The sequence below is a fragment of the Emys orbicularis genome, chromosome 13 (genome assembly GCF_028017835.1).
Source record: "Emys orbicularis isolate rEmyOrb1 chromosome 13, rEmyOrb1.hap1, whole genome shotgun sequence".
NCBI lineage: Eukaryota > Metazoa > Chordata > Testudines > Emydidae > Emys > Emys orbicularis.
In genome coordinates this window covers 35,838,995-35,859,118 of record NC_088695.1, presented here as the reverse complement: position 1 = coordinate 35,859,118, position 20,124 = coordinate 35,838,995, and the positions used below count along the sequence as shown (strand labels likewise).

Below are 20,124 nucleotides of genomic sequence, written 5' to 3'. Positions count from 1 at the left end.
GTGGTGTTGAGTTTTAGTCCCTGTTAACTCCCCATATAGCTGTGCTGTCTCGTCCTGGCCTGCTGAATTCCGTGTTACTTGCTGAAACAAAATAAAGGACCCAATTCAGATTAATTTTTTTCACTCTAAAATCCCACTTGTTTAAACATGGTTTTGCTTTTTTTACTAGGTTTCTGGTGCCAGGTGGTTAAAGAGGGAAAATGAGAAGGTTTTTGAGACACGGACATGATCCCGTAAGAGAGAGGCTCAAGCGTGACCTTTTCCAGTTTAACAAGGTATGGTGGGCTCTTCAAATGAGCTTTAAGGGAAACCAGCATGAAAGAGAAAATCTGTCCATAGTCACTGAAGAGAGAGGAGGGAAGGTTCATTCAGGTATGTATGGAAAAGCTAGCTACAACAGAGGTGGATTGCCCTCGTATTTGGTAAATCAAAGCTGGGTTTTTTTTGCAGTCCCTCTGATATGCACACGTACAAACATGTTTGTGTCTTAAGCTCACAGGCCATTCCTGGGCTTTGAGATACCACATTCTTGGTTTTAGGTCTGTGGTTCACGAGAAAACAGATTACGAACATTTTCTCTTTGAAATAATCTCCTCACTCCCTCAATGTGACTATAGTCCTGCTGTGACTAATACATAGGACTTTCACAGTGTTTTGTGTCTTTAAAGTGCTACACATGTTCTCCCAACACCTCTATGAAGAAAGTAAATATTATTCCCGTTGTACCAATGGTGTGGCCTGGGAAAGGACTGAGACAGAGAAGCTGTGACTTGGCTGAAGCCACTGAGAGTGTCTGTCAGAGCCACGATTAGATTTTAGGAGTCCTGTTCTCAGGCCATACTTCAGTTGGTTAATGCAGAAGTGAGTACATGGGATTCAAATGGGGGAGGCTACAAAGGCAGCTCTTGTGGCAAATGTGATTGTGCTGTTGTCCTGTCAGTTCTGAATTCATACATCCGGGTTTTTGTGAAGGTTCCATTCTCTGCAAACAGGGAACAGCTGTGTCTGAGCACTGGTATCCACCCAGCACTTGGAGAGTTCTGTTTAGTTAGGGAACATTGTCTTTTTGCCTGTTTGTAAAATGCCTAGCATACCTTCACTGCTATATCTTTCTCTGCTTTATGTGATGTTTTCTGACTTTAATGGTGGTATTTGATTCAGTTCTACAAAGGAAAATGTGATATTAACAAGATGGTGACTTTCTGTCTAAGACACTACTTTTTAGTAATTTATTCTTTGTAATTAGTCACAGTATTTAAGCAAAAATCACCCCTTATACACTCTTCTTTGTTAGCAAGGGATTGATTGGAAACACTTATTGCTAGGAGAATCTACAGTTTGCTTTTCTAGCAAGGAATCCTTTGTCATTTTTTTACACTTTTTTCTCCAGCAAAGATATGGCTCTAAATCTTGTCTTCTTCCATTATTACCTGTAGAGTGATAATAGAAAGGGTTTCAGAGAAGCAAACTTTAGATATAATGGAGACTGCCATAAGACTGGCGGGTCCTAAAAAGTCAGACTAAGGCCTTGGCTACACTCGCGCTTCACAGTGCTTCCGCGGCAGCGCTGTGAAGCGCGAGTGTAGTCGCGCCGCCAGCGCTGCGAGAGAGCTTTCGCAGCACTGTATGTACTCCACCTCTCTGAGGGGAATAGCTTGCAGCGCTGCGAGCGAGCGTGCAGCGCTGCAGGCTCTGATTTCACTGGCGCTTTACAGCGCTGTACTCGCTGCGCTCAGGGGGGTGTTTTTTCACACCCCTGAGCGCAGCAAGTTGCAGCGCTGTACACCGCCAGTGTAGCCAAGGCCTTATGTTTTGGCATGTCAGGAGCCAAGAGGTTAAGAATGTTTTCTGTTGCTAGGGAATGGTCCTTGTTAAATGTGCAACATGAAGGTGGAGCTTCATGAACACTTAAATTCCTGTTCGTTAGCACTTTCATGAATTTATTCTTCAAAAGTCCTCAAATATAATGCTGGATAAGAACTGGTCTGGGAAGGGACTAGTAACAGCTCAGATTCTTTATCTAATTTCAGTTGGGAGTCTATAGTATCTAATCAATGCAGTCAGGTTGTATGTCTTATGTCTGTTAATCATATTTAAATACTACACGTGTTGCTTGTGAGGGCTAATAGTGTATAACACAAAATCTGGTTACAGGACACCAGCTATTCCCATGATAGTTCTCTTATTGCGCATTCTTGTATAAAGGTTAAACATGAATCGATTTTGTACATCTAAATTCATAGTGCTACTTATATTAGTGGGATATGCTGATGCAGTAACTATAAGTAAGGCTATGTCTACACAGCAGCTGGGAGGGTGCTTCCCGGTGCAGGTAGACAGACCTTCACTAGCTCTGCCTCAACTAACATGCTAAAAATAGTAGTGTCACTTTGGTGGCATGGGCTAGCTGCCTGAGTACAATCCTGCCCGTGCATGTCTGCTTATCAGTGCTGGGAAGCACCCTCCCCAGCTGCTGTGTAGACCTGGCTGCTCTAACAGATTTGTACTACAAAAATAAACAGGAGCACTCCAGTGAATAAAAAGAGAACAATTTCTTCTCTTGGGGCTGAGATGTATCCTCCTCCTTCCCCGATACAGAGCTTGTCATTCTATCAGTATGGGCACAAGTTAGTCCTCAGTTTGTCTAACTTCTCTCCATGAGGGGATGTATGTGCAGTACATCAAAAGTTGAGTAGTGTAACTACTGACTGATTAGTGTAAGGGAAAAAATTGAGAGAGCAGTAGACAGTATATTTTGGTGACAAAAATATAATGCCCATATAACCTGGGGCACTGTCTGTTCCTATTTTGCTGACATTAGTATATCAACTGGAAACCCTAAATTTTTGATGGGAGAGAACAAATTTCTGGGATGTTTCCTTGTACAGCATTTAATTGTTGAGCTGTCCCAGTATCCTCTGATGCAGAAACCAGGCAAATAGACGTGGTCCCAGAAAGTATGATCTTCCCATAAGCACTGGAAAGGAAGAATTATTTGAGGAAAAGTGATCTCCACACCTACAGTGTTGTGGTCCTCCAATTAAAATAGCGCTATATATTCTGGGATGCTTTTTCTTCCCTTAAAATTTGTCTGGTGTAGCCCAGTCATCCTTTGAATCCTCCCAGCTAGACTGCTTCGAGAGAGCCCTATTTCATTTGGTGGGATTATTGGACTGTGGCTTTGTGTACTGGTCAATATGAATGATTACAGCTATGGAGAATTTTTTTTTTTAAACATTAGCTTTGTCTCCTTCTCCATCCCAGTTTAGCTATATCTCCCTATTGAGGGATTTTTCTCATTTTAGACCTGTATCTAACTGCATCACACATGGACCTGGCTGCTTCTTGCTCTTTGTTCAATATTGGATGTAAAATTCCGTAGTTCTGATGTTGGTAATTAGCAGTAAATCACTATACCGACATACTCAAGTAATGAATTGGCTATGAGGGTGTAATCCCATTGAAATCAGTGGAGTTGCATCTGTTTATGCCAGCAATGAATGGGGCTACTTTAAGGACATGATGTAATTGTTCAACTGGGATTTTAAGCATTTTAAAGGCTTCTGTCTCCCAGCATGGTTCTCTCACCTCCTCCCTCTTCTGTCTGCACTCCAGAGTTTACCTGTTGTCAGAAATTGAACAACCCAGATAATTTTGAAGGACTGACCTGTGCAGCCAGGCTAGCTTTCCAGCCTCTCTCCTATTAAACTCTTGTAACAACATGTGCTCTTTAAATAATTGCCTTCTCACATTCTGAGTGGATGACTTGGCTTTGCATACCTCTCTATGTATGACCAAGAACTACCTGTACTTGTATATACCTGTTGCAATAATCTGTTTTTAGCTCAATAGGTAGCACAGAGTGAAAGGTTTGTGTACTTGACAATCTGCTTTTTAAAAAAAAGTTCATCCTGCTTTTAGCATAATATCTGATACATTTGGCTCAGTCCAAATCCTGCAAGACAAAACATGTTCAGACTGGCACTGTCTGATTAGGTGATAGGTAACACATAGGTGAACCAGCCTGTCCTGCAGCTGAGTTGCAAACTGGGTTATAGTAGAAAAGAGATTACCTCACCCACCTTTTCTTACCACATTGGAAGCATTCCATTTAATTTATGGCAGAGATGTGCGCTGCATTTTTCCTTCTCTTCCCACCTCTTGCTAAGTGGTGTGATGGATGGTTGATTTTTAACTCACTGAATAAGGAACTATGTCAAACAGATTTAACACTCACCGGCCTCATTGTTGTCTTCAAAGGGAATATTTAACAAAGATGCAGTTCCTTTATTTTGCATTGTCATAAAATGTCTAAATAGGATTGCAGGGGAGGGAAAGGAGGAGGAACAGCTATGGACCCAGTTCAGTCAGCTTCAGTTTGGATTGAATGAGCTGTTTGCCCATTTCTTTCTTGCAGCAAATATAGCTAATGTGAAACACCTCTGTTCAGGAATGCTGCTGACACCAGGCTTTCTTTTGCCCTGAACTTGAAACTGTTTTTTGCAGTTTTAGGAAAATGAAAATGAAACCTCCTAGCTCACCTAAAAGAAACAAAAAGGTCCCTTTTTGAGAAGGAGATGGCGTTGCTGTTACACCAGTACTTTATATGCACCAGTAAAAGGCTCTATTGTTCTCTCATCCTCCCTTCCCCCACTAGAGGTTCACCTGCTGAACAGGTTAAAGTACAGGCTGCTGCTTTCATCAGCCAGATATGAATGAGGGAAAACAGGGACAGCCAAACAGCTGCTGCCTTAGTTCTGACTTCACTGTACTATTTGCAAGGAGAAAGAAATCCGCAGAGAGATCTTGATTAATCAATGGAGAGAAATCTGTATGCAAAGTCACACCCCAGTTCCAAAGCTGAACACAGCAACAAACCTGCCACAATGTACTTCCTGCTGTCTTGCCTACACTAGAAACAACAAACAAACCTGGAAATGCACACCCCACACCAGTCATCAATGATGCATATTCAAATAACTTCATTTTATCTATTTTCCCCTCCTTTGTCTGTACATTGTCACATTTAAATTGCAGGTGCCTTATCTTGCGTTTGTAAAGCAACAGGCACACCTGCAGTGCTGTAAAAATAAACCCATTAAACAGCAGCTAACTGTTTTGCACTTGTGGGCAGGATATTCCCATATCCTTGATGTGCATTAGGATTTTTATATATGCAGCTGGGGGAGGGGAAGACACATGAACTGCATTTCCACTTTTTATGATCAGTGGCAAGCAAGTGTCTATCTTCCATCCATTTCTTTGCCCTTGGGCCTTGAGCTCTATTAAGTGGACCATATTTAGAAACCGAACAGGAAGAATGTGCTGGTAGAATCCTCATCGTTTTATTTCTTGGATCAGGAAAATTTGGGAACAAAGACAACAAAGCTTGTCACTGCTGTTTAAATGAACAGCATCTAAATGGTCTTCTTTACAACCTCTTTTACAGCACAAAAATTACTTGTGTTGTATGTAGCACAGATGGAAAAGAGGTGAATTGATTTTAGAGGTCATGGAATCCAGAACAGCATAGCTGTATCTTTTACTTTTATTGCGAGGTTGAAATGAACCCATGTGATAAATTGTCATTCTAGACAAGATGTAGATATCAGTTTTACCAACAGTTGGAATCATTTCTGTGTCTGATGTCAGATTATACTTATCCTAAAGTTACAGAAATCCAGGGATAATGCATTTGTGGTACCTAGTGCTGTTTTAATATGGTAGAATACCACTGAGATGAATCAGCTTGCCTTCTACCTCCATAAATGTGGGTTCAGATGTGATTTATATCAGTTGTACCATAAATGTTATTAGCTTAGAGTTGTGGTTGAATGTTACTGCACTCAAGGTTTCCACTGAAGACACCTTCACCGTAGGTGGTATTAAATGGAATAACTGTCTCTCTTGAATCACACGTGAGCAAACCTTATTTAAAAATAAAACTCACACAGTCCCATTACTGAACAGAATCAGTAAACTAAGGCCTTGTATACACTATGGGGGGAGATCGATCTAAGTTACGTAACTTTAGCTATATGAATAATGTAGCTGAAGTTGACATACTTAGATCTACTTACCGTGAGGTCCACACTATGCGATGTGGACTGGAGACGCTCTCCCGTCGACTCGCCTTGCGCTTCTCGTTCAGGTGGAGTACAGGAGTCAACGAGAGCGATATGCAGTGGATTTAGCAGGTCTTCACTAGACCCGCTAAAGCGACTGCCAATGCATTGATCACTGCGTGTCGAACCCTGGTTCGTGTAGACAAGGCCTCAGTAATTGGGGGAAATGGGAGAATATTGTATATTGTTTCAAGGTATAGATTTAAATGAAAACTTAAGAAATATTACAGCCCCGAGATGCCACATTTCAAGTGATAAGAATTCAAACTATCTTAAGCAGAAAGGAGTATTTGTCCTCAGATAATACTGAGCACCTGTGTAGCTCATTGTACTGTACAGTACTTTATGTACAGAATCAATCCATTTTAGGATGGAGCAATGCTTCCTTTCTTTCCTACTGGTATTGGATTAACCAAATCAGGTAATTGAGGGTTGGTAGAAAGTGTTGCAAGGACTCATATCAGTGGTTCTTTATTCCAGATTTATTCCCCATGGTTACTCTATGAAGCTAGTCCTGTATCAGGCGCCGCTAAGGCCTTTGCTGCCAAACTTGCTCCTTGTGCTCCTGTGCTGTTGCCCACATTCCTCTCCGAAGGACATGTTTGGATTCCAGGCCATTTGCTACCTAATCTTCAGTACATTTAAAAAAGAAGAAAAAAACCCACTTGAAATGTTTCGCCCTTTCCTATGGCTCATGGTACCTTTTTTGAACTCTTGATCACCTCACAAACAGAGGAAACTGACTGTACACAGAATAAACGAATGGGAGAGCTCTTCAGTTTGAGATGGTGCTTCTAACACTAAGGCCCCATCTACTAGAAAGGGTTTGTGTGTATACTATACCAGCAAGAATGTTAAAGAAAATGCAGCTTATACCATTTTTGCTGGTATAGCTTATGCCAGTTCCCTTACCTCAGAAAGGACCTTTTTGCCAGTATGATTGCATGTTCACTAGATCTTTTACCAGAGCAGCTATATCTGTTGGGGGTGGGATTCCCCTCCCCCCACATTCCTAACTGACGTAGCTATGCTGGCACAATTTCTAAATGTGGAACTAAGTAAATGGGCACTCCATTTGTTCTCTGACTTGTCCTGTGGTCTGTTTAGAAATGACTTCCCCTCTGGAAGCGCACAACCTACAACTCTCTTCAGATCTAATTGTAGTTACTATCTTAAGACCACATAATGTTCAGATATCCAGGGTTTGGGCCAACTGTACACTGGCACTTCTGAAGACTAGAATCTGAGCTGTTTCCAAATCGCAGTAGTGCCATAGTTGTTGACTGCACTCTTAAGACACTGTTTACTCTGTAAACACTTTACATAGGTGTTTGTATTCAGTAAACTTCTTACCTACCTAGGTAGGTAGTACATATCCACTCCAAATTGTGTGTCTTGGTCTAAGCATGTATTATATGGCAGTCACTAAAACCAATCAAGCTGCTTTTTGTGCTCTTATCTGCTAGAGTCATGAACATCTCTTAATAATCAGTAATAGAGCCTCTCTGAGCTAGTTTGATATGGCTTGATAGGCCTCTAGATACTATGAATAAAACCCAGTGTCCCCTGCTATGTTTGGGAATTGGATACCATATTCACCAGTTTTCCCAACTGCCCTGTGGGACGTTGCCTTCTTGGCTAGTACGTTGAGTCCATTCTGGGCACTTGCCATAAGGCTGCTAGCAGGAATTGATATACAAGCTATACATAAGAGCATAGGTGGTGAGTTATGAGCCCGTGGTGCCTGTTCTCCACCAATATTCAGGAATGTGGGCCCGGCTCCACCAATGTTTGGGCTTATATTTTCAGAGCCATCCTGTCCATAGAATGGACCAGGGCAACTACCCTGAGCCCCATACTTTGGGGGGCCCCGCACTTCAGGGGGATGCGGGGTCCAGGGCGGCCTAGGGGGATTGCAGGGCCCTGGCGCTGGCAGCAGCGAGCGACCTGGCCCTGCTCCGCCCACGCCCCGCCTCTTCCCGGCCCTGCTGAGTCCCCTCCCCTCCCCCATTCCACCCCTTCCCCCAAACCCACACCCCGCCTCTTTCCGGTTTCTGCCCCCGAACGACACCAGGAACCGGCCAGGCTGGGGCTGGGTCGCTCGCTGCTGCTGGCGTCAGGCCCCCCCACTATCCCCCAGGCTGCCCTGGACCCCACGACCCCCTGAAGCGCAGGGTCTGGGTCGGTTGCCCCAGTCTGTCCGAGGGACGGGACCGCTTTGCTTAGACCCGTTCTGGGCACCACCAAAAATTATACAAACCTGGCACCCATGCATAAGAGGATGTTATACAGGCTGACTTATTGGAAGCCTAACTTGACTAAAACTCAAGCAGTACTTATCAGTCAGTTTCAGGAATGAACTCTGGAGATGTCCAGAGCTTGAATCATGATTTAACAAAGTAGACTTGCATGAAGTGGAGTTATAAGAGGATTGACTGGGTGCATTGTAGTGAGTCTTGTAGGTTGTGCTCAGGTGAATTTCTAAGATTATAACCCTGACAAAACATCAGGAGTCCAACTGGTTCCTTGTTGTGGAATATTCCTTTGCCATTTCTGTGGTAGTGAAAGTTGCAGTATTTCAGTGTTTATGCATCTGTACTGAATAACAAGCACATCTTGGTAAGCAGATTTGATGATTATTGACCGAGACAACCAAACTTCTTCTGTTGGAGCATCTTTTGACTTAAAACATTATCCTTGAACATGCTATATTTGAAACAACTAAACCATATTTAATTTCTGGCTTCTGCCCGTGTATGATGCACAATGCCCATGAAACTACATGTCCTTGAGGTGTTTTTTGTTTTCACCAGACTGTAGAACATGGATTTCCCCACCAGCCCAGTGCATTGGGATATAGCCCCTCTCTCCATCTTATGGCTATTGGGACCAGATCAGGAGCCATCAAACTGTATCCTTTCTACATGTGTGATTCACAACTTGCAGTGTCAGGTTGGATTCTTAGATTGTCTGGAGCTTTATCCGACAAAGGAAAGAACTTCACCCAGTAACCTTCTGTTTGAGCTCTAGCACTACTTTTAGAGAGATGGTTAATTATTCTTGCTTAATTTTGCACCTTATTTCTAGTCTGTAGTGGAATATATGATCTTCAAAAACAATCAAAGTACATGGAACACGCCTAATGAATCTTGTCTTCCCTTATCCAGTTTTATATGTAGTTTTGTTCATATAATGCATTTAACATTTGTATGCATTATATGGAAGCAGTAAAAGGGGGTGAAGTGAGCCAATTCCTTTTAGAGAGACAAGATGGGTGAGGTAATATATTTTATTGGACCAACTTCTGTTGGCGAGAGAGACAAGCTTTTGAGCTTATACAGAGTTCGTCTTCAGGTCAGACCTGAAGACAAACTCTGTGTAAGTTCAAAAGTTTCTCTCTCTCACCAACAGAAGTTGGCCCAATAAAAGATATTACCTCGCCCACCTTGCCTCTCTAATATCCTGAGACCAACATGGCTACAATAACACTGCGTACAACAAATTCCTTTACCAAGTAAGATCGTATGTGGAGGATCAGAATAGATGAGCATAATGATGCTTTCTGGCCTTAAAAGCTAATTGTCCCTTATTATAAACGCCAAGGCTATCTTAATACTGTAAAGTGGGGGAGGGAGATTATATTTTATTCAATACCATCTCAAAGGTTGAAGTTTAAGCCATGAAGACATTCTGCTTCCTGGATTAGTCTTCATCCAGGACCCTAAAGTTCCCCAATATTGGGCCAGAAGTAAAACATTTGAAGGCGGTTGTTTGTCCAGTCCCAGGATAGCGTGTATTGTGTATACACAAAGGCATTGAGAGGTGGTTCCCATGACACAAGGCCAGCTGAGTTTGGGATGAAAGAGGCGTGTCACTCCAACCCAGAAAGGAAAAGTTAGAGCTGTCTATGCTTGCTTAATCATTTCCAGCACTGTTTGTGTTCAGAGAGGCTGAGCTCTGCAGGAAGGCGTTAGCCATCTGTCTCCTGGTTACAGATTGGTTAAGCAGGGATTGAAGTGTGTGGGAAACCACTAATAACCTTTGGAGAAAGCAGGGTCCAGCCACCCGTTCTGCATCTCCCCCAAACTACCAAGTAAAAACTCCTGTACATGTTTTCCATTGTTGTGTGCACACTAAACTCGAACTAGGCATGTATGGATTCAAAGGAGTCTATGATCACCACTGACTCCACTTGGTTTCTAAGGCTAGGTCTACACTGCAGCGGGGGTCCGACCTAAGATACGCAACTTCAGCTAGGTGAATACCGTAGCTGAAGTTGCATATTTTAGGTCAGCTTACCTGGCGGTGAGGACGCGGGAAAGTCGACCGCTGCCGCCGACTCCGCTGCCGCCTCTTGCCGAGGTGGATTTCGGAGTCGACGGCAGAGCGATCAGGGATCGATTTTTACCGCGGCTTCACTAGACGCGGTAAGTCGATCCCCGAAAAACCGATTGCTACCCGCCGGATCGGCGGGTAGTGAAGACAAAGCCTAACTAAATCTCATCTCATTTTCTAGCAACTACTCCTCAAGTGATTGTAGCTGTAGGTGATCTTTAATTCTGTTGATCCTCAACAAACGTTTCAGATATGGAGCTCCTGGGGTGGAGTTTATGGGTTTACATGAAGAGAACAATACCGTCATGCAGATACACTTTATTCCGGGCCAGGTGAGTGGAATTCATATACCTCAGTTAGTGTGTGTGTGTGTGTGTGTGTGTGTGTGTGTGTGTACTCACCTCCAGGCCCTGAGTTCTAGAATCCCTTTGGGCTGTGTAATGTCTGTGTTCTAGAAATGCTGGGTCTGTGACAGGCCTCCCCAGTGTTGTTCATTGTGCTGTAAATAGCACCCATTGTCATGAAGATGTTAGTCCTAAAAATAGAGAGAGCAGCACCTTTTAATTGAGCTCAGAAAGCACCTGGTGATAGTGGCAACAGGATTAGGATAGTTGCTGTTGCAAGAGGCTGTCTGCAAGGGCTTCCTTTTGTATTGCAACCTGCATTTCTGTAGTGGGATCATACCCATTTTCCTCTGTGCTGTGCAGTGCTCGCCAGATGAAACAGTAGCAGGTTTCATCATTCTTTGGCCTGACGTGCTTTGGCTAACCTAGCTACTTTTAAGCTTCCTTCCTTTGCTTTTGCATAGCATAGTGTGGCTTCACCACTAACTAAAAATGGGAAGATAAAATTCCCCAGATGCCTGTTGGCTTTCTAACTGCCCTCCTCCTCCTCCTCTTCCCCCCCCCCCCCCCCCCAACCTGACTAACTAGCAGACCAGCCTCTTTACTGTCTGACTCACCCATTTGGGGAGAGCAGTGTTGTATTATGAGAGGGTGTGAATTCTCTAGATAGTAAACCACTCAAAACTTAATGGTATAAACTGAAACTCCCATGGGGAGTATTACATGGTTGTACCAGGTGTGGCTTCAGCAGGCAAAATGTTTCATTTGAATGTACAACTGGCAGGGTTGGGCTCATAAAAGGACTCTGTGGCACCACCCTTGAGAAGGAAGTTGGACGCAGAGAATGCAAGATGAGTTGTGAAGTGGAATACACCAGCAACTCCCAAAGCAGGGGTGTGGAGGGGTGTGTGCCCACTTCAGCAAACCATGAAGGATGTAAATACTGTGTGCTAGCTACAACATAGCTCTCTGAAATAGGTAGCAGAGTGTGGGACTTCCCAATTGATGAAAGTGCAGCTAATATTGCATCCTTCAAGGATCAAGCCCTCATCCCTCCCTGCTGGTATATTGGATACAGAAGCAGGCAATAAATGCTTTTAAGCCTGCAGGCCATTCTGTGTAGTCCCTAAGTCCTTTACTGCCTGAGTCAGCAGAATTCTCCTGAATACAACTGTATAAGCCTGGCACTCTGTGAGACTGGGTCCTGAATCCTGCATTAACTGAGATAATCACTGAACAGCAGTGGTTTATTGCTTGTACTGCTTTTAAATAGGTTGCTTTCTTTATGATCATGTCTCTTGATTTTAGTGCCAGCTGGTGACACTGCTGGATGATAACAGCTTGCATCTCTGGAGCCTGAAGCAGCGTAGTGGGGCATCTGAGCTGCAGGAGGAACAACGCTTCACACTACGAGGGCCTCCTGGGTAATGTGCTCTAATATTGCTCTCTCTCTCCTTCCTGTGCCACCCACACAGGAGCTTATGAAATGCACTCTGACATGGCTTAGTTCACAGTGCCCTGACTTAGGGCCCAATCCACTTTCTACTTAAGTCAATAGGGGTGTTTCCATTGATGCCAACAGGATTTGAATGAGGCCTCATCTGAATACAAAGGTGTACCAATTTAAAGGTTTACTTTTAAAATACATTTAGTTAAATCTGTGCACTTTCTCAAATCAATTTAAACCTGACATATCTGTTGAGCTTACCCCTGTAACTAGTCTTACATCAATAAGTGTGTCCATGGATTTAACTAAATCATTTAAACCACAGTTTAAAATATCCCAATATTTCTAGTTAAATTTTTTCCAGTCTCTGGACAACTTTTCTTTCTGCTTCTTTGGGTAGTTAGTCACTATTAGGGGGAAACTCATCTAACACACACAGCTCTCTATCAATGCATTTCTGGATTATTTTTAGGTTTGTTTTAAAGCTGGTGTTCTGTTTCCAAAAAAACCCCAAGATCCTGGCTCAAAGCAAAATGCCTACTGGATCTCTTGCAAATGGCTTATGGGTAAAGCAGGGGGTCAGCTTTCATTTGAGGCTCTATGGAGCTGTTTAAATGTATACCATAGCTGCTTCTCTCTAGAACTGATCTCCTTCACAGGCAGTTAACTGGTTTCTTTTTGCATCCACAGATCTCCTCCAAGTGCCACCCAGATAACCGTTGTCCTTCCACATTCATCGCGGGAAGTTCTGTACCTTGGCACTGAGAGTGGCAATGTCTTTGTGGTAGAGCTCCCATCCTTCAGACTGTTAGAGGATAGGACCATCACCTCTGAGGCAGTGCTGCAGCGGTGAGCAAATGGACATGTTGACCAATGGGATTTGTTGTGTATAAGCATGACAGTCAGAAGGGGAAAGTTTGAGAGTGTTGCACTTAACCAATTTTTTATTCCAGCTTGTACACTGGAGCCTGACTTACATTAACTGTTACAGGCTGCAAATGTTGGATGGTGTTGGAGGGACACATCCTTACTCTGGGCCCTAGTTTGTCTGCATTATACAGATGGTATTTTCTGGTCAGGAATAACCCAAGACATTCATAGCAGAGGTGCTGTAGAACATTGCAGAACTATGTAGGGGAAGCATTTAGTAGGTCTGCAAATGCTGTGCCTGTCTCATGATTAAGGCTACGATTTTGTCATGGGTATTTTTAGTAAAAGTCATGGACCGGTCATGGGCAATAAACAAAAATTCACAGAAGCTGTGACCTGTCCATGACTTTTACTAAAAACATCCCTCCGGGGTTCCCCAGCTGCTGCTGCAGTGCTCCAATGTCATGGAGGTCTCTGGAAGTCATGGATTCTGTGACTTCTGCAACCTCAGTGACATAACCGTAGCCGTACTCCTGATTATGTATCCCGGTCTCGCAAACAAATATTAAATTCATTTGAAGGCTTAACAAGGCATTTAATTTTTTGTATGGGCGATAGGAAAGAGGTAGCAACTTACCCTGAGTTTCTGTAGACATGGGCAAACGTTTTCAAAAGTGCCCAAGGTTCCTACGGCACTTTGGATGCTTTTGAAAATGTTGCCCTGATTCCTTATGTACCTGTAACCTTTTGAGGTGGGAGTCTCTCCAAAAAACACATTTTTGGAATGTGTTGCTCCCGGTGCTGGCCGTAAGCACAAACAGTTGGCAACAGGCTTGTGTCAGCTTCATCCCATTGCCTGTGGCTCTCCTTTCCACTCCTTCCCTGCCTCTGTCAGTGGGACTGGAGAGGGAGGTAGCTCACATCCTTTCTACACCCCACTTTGTGGGCTTCCTGCTGTAGATTTCATCATAGGCATCTGATTTCCCCTTCTGATGGTGGGACTGGGCAAGGAGGTCCTCTCATTTAGCGGCTCCACAGTAGCTTCCTTGCTTAATGTCCTGCAAATCGTAAGGATCTTGGCTGTGTTTGAAAAGATACCTTGCTTGTTCTCACCCTTCTAAGAGTTTCACCTTCCCTGTCATTCCCAACATGTTTCTCTCCCATACTTACACTGTCAATGTGGCTGTCATATTCAGGTGCACGTGGATTAATTTTTCTCCGCATTTTGCCCAGGGTGCCAGAAGACTATCGTAACAGGCGGTCGTTTGAATTGGTGGAAGCTTTACGGGAGCATCCCAGGAACCCTGGCCAGATTCTGATTGGATACAGCAGGGGCCTCATTGTCCTCTGGGACCTGCATAACAAAAGAGTGTCACACCACTTCCTGGGCAGTCAGGTATTAATGATGGCTGAAATCATTGGGCATGGGGAAGTTGAGCCCCCCTCTCTCCGGGGTTCTCTGAAGAAATACAGACCCAGGAGGTGCAGGGAGAACCAACTTAGTTTTTTCCCTCCTATGAATGTATATTCTGGTTCTGGCAGGGTTAATGATTCTCTGGATATCAATCATTCTGTCTCTCTTCCTCCCTAGCAACTGGAGAACCTCTTTTGGCAGAAGGATGGCCACCAAATCATTAGCTGCCATTATGATGGAAGTTATGCCCAGTGGCCAGTATCCAATGATAACAGGCAGCCTGAGCCCCTGGAAAGCAAAGTGCCTTATGGTCAGTATATGTGTGATAGAAACCAACTGCTTCTGTGCTGAGGCTTAAACTGTTTTTGTTGAACTGCTCTTAAATTCAAACTCACTTCAAGCCCCTGTGGGATCTCAGAGTCAAGCTCTCCCCTGGTGTGTAGTCATGGCAGCGCAATGCAGAGCTGTTGCCCCAATGGGCCTTAAACATCTGAACTCAAAGGGGTCTCTTAAATCCAGTTTGCGTTGCCTTTGAACTCTGCTGAAGTAAGGATGCCTAACTTGATGTCTGTACTGAGCATAGATGAGCTGGAGGTAAAAATCTGTGTACAGAAGCATAGCTCAGATTATCAGGAAAGGAGCCTAGGGATTCAGTTTTATTCTTTGTTCTGAGTCAGGTGTCCAGTTCTTCTTTAGCAAGAGCCAAGTGGATTTATTTTCCTGTCTGTTGCTTGAGTGCTAAAGAGGAAGTGATGCCTCTTGTTGGCTGAAACTCCTCAAAAGAGGATGACTTCTTCCTTCTGCCATATGGAGGCCTCCATATTGGCCTGACCTGGCCTTTAGAGCTTACTATCACCCCTGCATTAACCAGAAGAGAGTGCTGGAAATTGAGGCACTTCTGGGGGACAGCTGGCTTGTAGTGCAGTGCTCCTAGCCCTTGCCAGCCAGGTACAGCACATGATACTTCTGTCAGTGATACAAGTCAGCTACCCTTTGGCCTTAGCCGCCTTTGCTCTGAATAATACTACTAGAAATGGGATCTCCTAGAGAAAGTACTGCTTCTCTGAGTTCAGCACAGTGAGGTGCCACTGCTCCACATACTTTTCAGCTCATGTGGCCCTACCATGCATTTGGCACTTTCGTCAATATAAAGCAGAATAATTAAAAAGGGCCTTCATTTCCACTCTGCTTCCCCTCGCAAGAAATATGAACTCCACCTAATGTAAGATGCATCTTACAATTGTGGTAACTTTGTAAATCTGTCATCCTAGGTCCTTTCCCTTGCAAGGCCATTTCCAAGATTTATTGGCAGACGACAAAGAATGGGTAGGTTCTTGGTTATTCATCTCCCTCCCACTTACTGTTCACAAGAGATGCTTAAAATAATAGGATTGTGTGGGGGGAGCACAAGTTTTCTTGTAATCCATTGCTGACTACACTTGTCTCACACATGTAGCCCCTTTTGAGTAACACTGTAGGGAGCCTTTGTCAAACGTTGGGGCTTTAGACTTTCTCAGTTAATAAGTTTCCGGTGAAATAGATGGACTCTAAAGAGAGCACAAACGTGTGTCTTTGTTTTTAAGGCTACCTTACATTATATTCCAAGGAGGGATGCCCCGGGCTAGCTATGGTGACCGGCACAGTATCTCAGTCGTCCATGGCAGCCAGCAGATTGCCTTTGACTTTACATCTCGGGTGATAGACTTCTTTGTCATCTGCAATGCAGATCGTGCTGCAGGTATGTGTTGAGAAGGTGCCCCTTCTCTTCTGAAGAGTAAGGGGTAGTCTGGAGTTGCTCTGTGGGTGGAGATTCTGGGTATGACAAGTAGCAGTTTAGATGCAAAGCATTGATTTGCTTGTGTTGAGTTGTTTTGTATCATTGTAAATGTCTAAAGATGCCATTTATAAGTGAAGTGTGAAATACTGACAGCAGTGATGGGTCAGCTACAAACTTCATAAGCACCCACTAAAACCACTTGTTATATTGTTGTTCATGCCCTTTTCAGCTCATGAAAACAGAGCAAGGTTGGACATGGGGCATGATTAAGATACGAGATCCAGTTCTGAATATTGCAATTAAGAGACAGCTCATCAAAGGGGACTGTAATTAAAAAAAACAATCTCAGACTGGGAGTGAGTGGCTTTCTTAATTACTGTCTGGGTTTATGACATGAGGCTGCATGTAGCATATGAACAAAGGGTAAGGTTACAACTAAGGGTCAGTAAACAAAGCATTTTATTAATTCTCTGCTGGCCAACACAAATGTTTACATTTTTTATACAGCTTAGAAATGACTCAATCGTATTTGTTCCACCTTCTCCCAATCAGCATGTCGCATAGCTTCTCCTATTCCTGCTAGCAATGTGGACCTTTGCTGCCTAAGTTTGCAGTACCTGGAATCACTTCCTCTCTTTAGTCATCAAATCTGAATGTGTCCGTGATCCCACCCCAACCTGACTCTTCCCCCAAAACCTTTCTGCTTCTCCTGCCCATTTCACTATTGCTACTGATCTCACCTTCAAAACAGATGACAGCTTAGTTACTTTAAGTTACAGAAATATACAGTAAAAAAGGATGGTTGAGTGAATTAAGTGCCTCGAGGGGTTTTGTGGGCAACTCTCTCCTGACATGTGCTACTTAGCCTTGCTAGGTTTTTCAGTTTATGGTGGTCTGTAATGCAGAGAAGACTTCCGGTTTTAATAGATGGATGTTTTGGAGAAGCAGACATCTAGTTTGGAAACTTAAACACTGTAGTTGTTTCCATGTTTTCCTACAAATGGCTTTAAAGGATTATTTAAGATGGACTTTAATTGCTTCTTTATGATGTATGATGAAAGCAGGAAAGATGTTTGTCACTATAACCTTGTTGACACTAGACTGCCTATTATAGATAAGGCTACAGTGTCTTCCAGGATAGACAAGACCTGAATTTCTTATTTTAAAAGACAACCTTTCAGTCCTCCTTTATACATCGTATAGAAGCACATGAGCCAATTTTTTTAACCTTGCAGGTGTCTGCTCTGAGATGCTGACGAGAATATATTTAAAGTTGGAATAACCAGAGTTCTAGTGTCACACTTGACACTAAACACAATTCCTAGATGTGAATTAAGAGCCTTTAGCCTAAAATAACTACAAGCTACCAAACTTATACTGCCCAAGAATTGAGCCATCCAGTTTGCATGTGTTTCTAATGTGTGCACCCAGGAGCTGTTAGAGGAAGCTGTAGCTGCAGCACTTCAGACCAGGAAGTTATTTAAAATTAAATGTCATGTCTGTGGTCAGCAAGCTTCCTTGTGGCTGAGTGCCTAATACGAGTGGATCTGCCCAGCTCACGTCACGCTCCCCTTAGGGTGTTCTTCATGATGGAAGTAGAGAGGGATGGTTATATCCCAAAGCCACTTAAATTAATGAGTGTAAAGCTTGTGTATAGCAGCGTGATTCTAGAAGGCAGTTCTTCCCCTTCCCCCCATCTTCAGACTGAGAATACTTTAAAAAAAAATAAACATGCAGATTGGCTGTTCCTGTTTGTTTTCAGCTGTTGGTGAGTGGATGTATGAGAGATACATGCATAACACTCTATTGCCTGTACTGTTAGACTGTGCATGTACAGTGTTCTGCCCATATTGTTAATGCTGTACCAAGGTGCAGTGCTCACTATATTTATATAGTGCTTATAGGTGCATGGTACTCTATGGATGTACAAGAGACTGGGTCGCTGCCCTGCAGAGTTTGTCTGAATTAGGCACAGTGAAGGACAGCAGACTGAGGAGCAAAATAACAAAACACTTAGCTCTTTTAGCTATATCGTATTTCTCCCCCTCTCCCCCCCACTTTATATATATATGGAGAAACTGAGTCACAGAAGTAATTAGCCTAAGGTTGTTCAGCAGGCCAGAGCCAGAAGTACAACCCAGATCACCTGACTCCCAACCCAGTGTGAGGTAGAGAAATAATTCACTTGAAGCAAATATTAATATACTGAGTGTCTTGTAGGGTTTGTTTAGTAGATTTTGTTACTGGTGAGTCTTATACTTCAGATGGTCAGACAAGTGAGCAAGAGGTGAATTTAAGGGTGGAAAACTAACCCAAATAGAGTTGTGAGCAGAGATATGGCCAAGGGGAGCTGTTTAGGGTATGATAAGTGGGCATGGTTACCATGCGTTGATGTGTTCATTTCATTAGATTTCACACTGAAATAAAGTGTACTTATGTAGTTTTTATATGATGCTTTTTAAAGAGCTGAAAAACCTACATTAATAAATAATTTCGATTATGGGTAGAGCCCAACTTTGGTTTCTCGTCGGTTGTAATGTGGCCACCTTGTAACATATGTAAAAGCATGAATATCAGGGTGCAGTGAAGGGAGAGGAGCCCAGAGGGCCCATGACCATCTGACAGAGTGCTGTCTGGGCCCTACTTACATGAGTGGCATTGTGACCCTGTGCACCCAGCCAGCCCCCTGTGCTGATGAAGGGCTGTCCAGGCCAAAGTCGAGTAAGTGGTGTTGTGGTCCTGGTGTGCAGGATCGCATTGCTACTCACATTTGGGGCAGCTAGTAATCTGAGCCCCCTCCTTAGCAAAATTCTGGTTGTGCCTCCTGAGTGTTAATGTCATGTACAGTAATACAGAATGCTAGCAGTCTCAGCTCTGTGGTTGCATTAACGGCTTTTTGTATGTAGTTGATAATTGTAGTGCTGTTACCAGTATAGAAATGCTCTTTTCAAGCAGTGCAGATGGCACAGCACACCAGAGGCAGGGAAGCTTCAGATGTCTGAGAGCTGAAATGTAAACATTTGTCAATTACAAGTAGCACAGCATTTCCCAGAATCTGCTGCATTACTGCTTTTAAGCAGCTTACCCTTGAGGGACTGAGGTATTAACATAGCACTGAAACAGTCCTTGCCGGGGTGAATACATACCCATCCATCCCAGGCGTTATTAGCTAACTGTAGGTCAAAGGCCTCTTTGGGTACATCTACACTGCAATAAAAAATCCACACCACTGAGTCTCAGAGCCTGGGTCAGTTGACTTGGGCTCACAGGCTGTGGGGCTAAAGATAGCAGTGTAGACGTTCAGGCTGGGGATGGAGCATAGACTCTGACGCCTTGCAAGGGGGGAGGGTCTCAGAGCCAGAGCCCTAATGTCTACGCTGAAATTTTAGCCCCGCAGCCCGAGCCCCATGGGCCTGAGTCAGCTGACCCACGTACAGCCACAGGTCTTTTATTGCAGTCTAGACATACCCAAATGACGTTGTTGACCAAATCTGACTCCTGCTGTGGCCGACCCTCTGCAGGACTTTCTATTAATGCTGCTAAGGTTTTGTCAAACTTGTTGAGAACTGTTGTTTCGAGTTTCTGGCTAAATATGCAGGTTAGCCCAAAAAGGGTAGAGGAGTATTTATTTACTGCTGTTCACAATCATGTTTGTGGGGAGAAACGTCATGGGAATATATTTTCATACCTATTCTATAGGAAGCTTATTTCTACTTTTAGAGCATATGTAGCCAATTTTGTGATTAAAGCACTAGGTGCACTATCAAAAGCCAATGAATAAGCCAGTTGAATAGTTTCAATGAATTTTCTTT

At 43.5% G+C, this 20,124-nt stretch overlaps 1 protein-coding gene across 1 annotated transcript in view; it reads left to right on the top strand.

Annotated features, from left to right (window-relative positions):
* The first annotated feature begins 200 nt into the window (after positions 1-200).
* Positions 201-20,124, top strand: part of LLGL2 (LLGL scribble cell polarity complex component 2) — a 38,201-nt gene continuing 18,277 nt past the window's right edge. The window contains exons 1-9 of the mRNA XM_065415575.1: positions 201-275; positions 8,939-9,036; positions 10,711-10,792; positions 12,113-12,228; positions 12,942-13,100; positions 14,355-14,517; positions 14,713-14,845; positions 15,807-15,861; positions 16,119-16,273. Coding sequence (XP_065271647.1) covers positions 201-275; positions 8,939-9,036; positions 10,711-10,792; positions 12,113-12,228; positions 12,942-13,100; positions 14,355-14,517; positions 14,713-14,845; positions 15,807-15,861; positions 16,119-16,273 — 1,036 coding nt within the window. The remainder of the gene's footprint in view (positions 276-8,938; positions 9,037-10,710; positions 10,793-12,112; positions 12,229-12,941; positions 13,101-14,354; positions 14,518-14,712; positions 14,846-15,806; positions 15,862-16,118; positions 16,274-20,124) is intronic.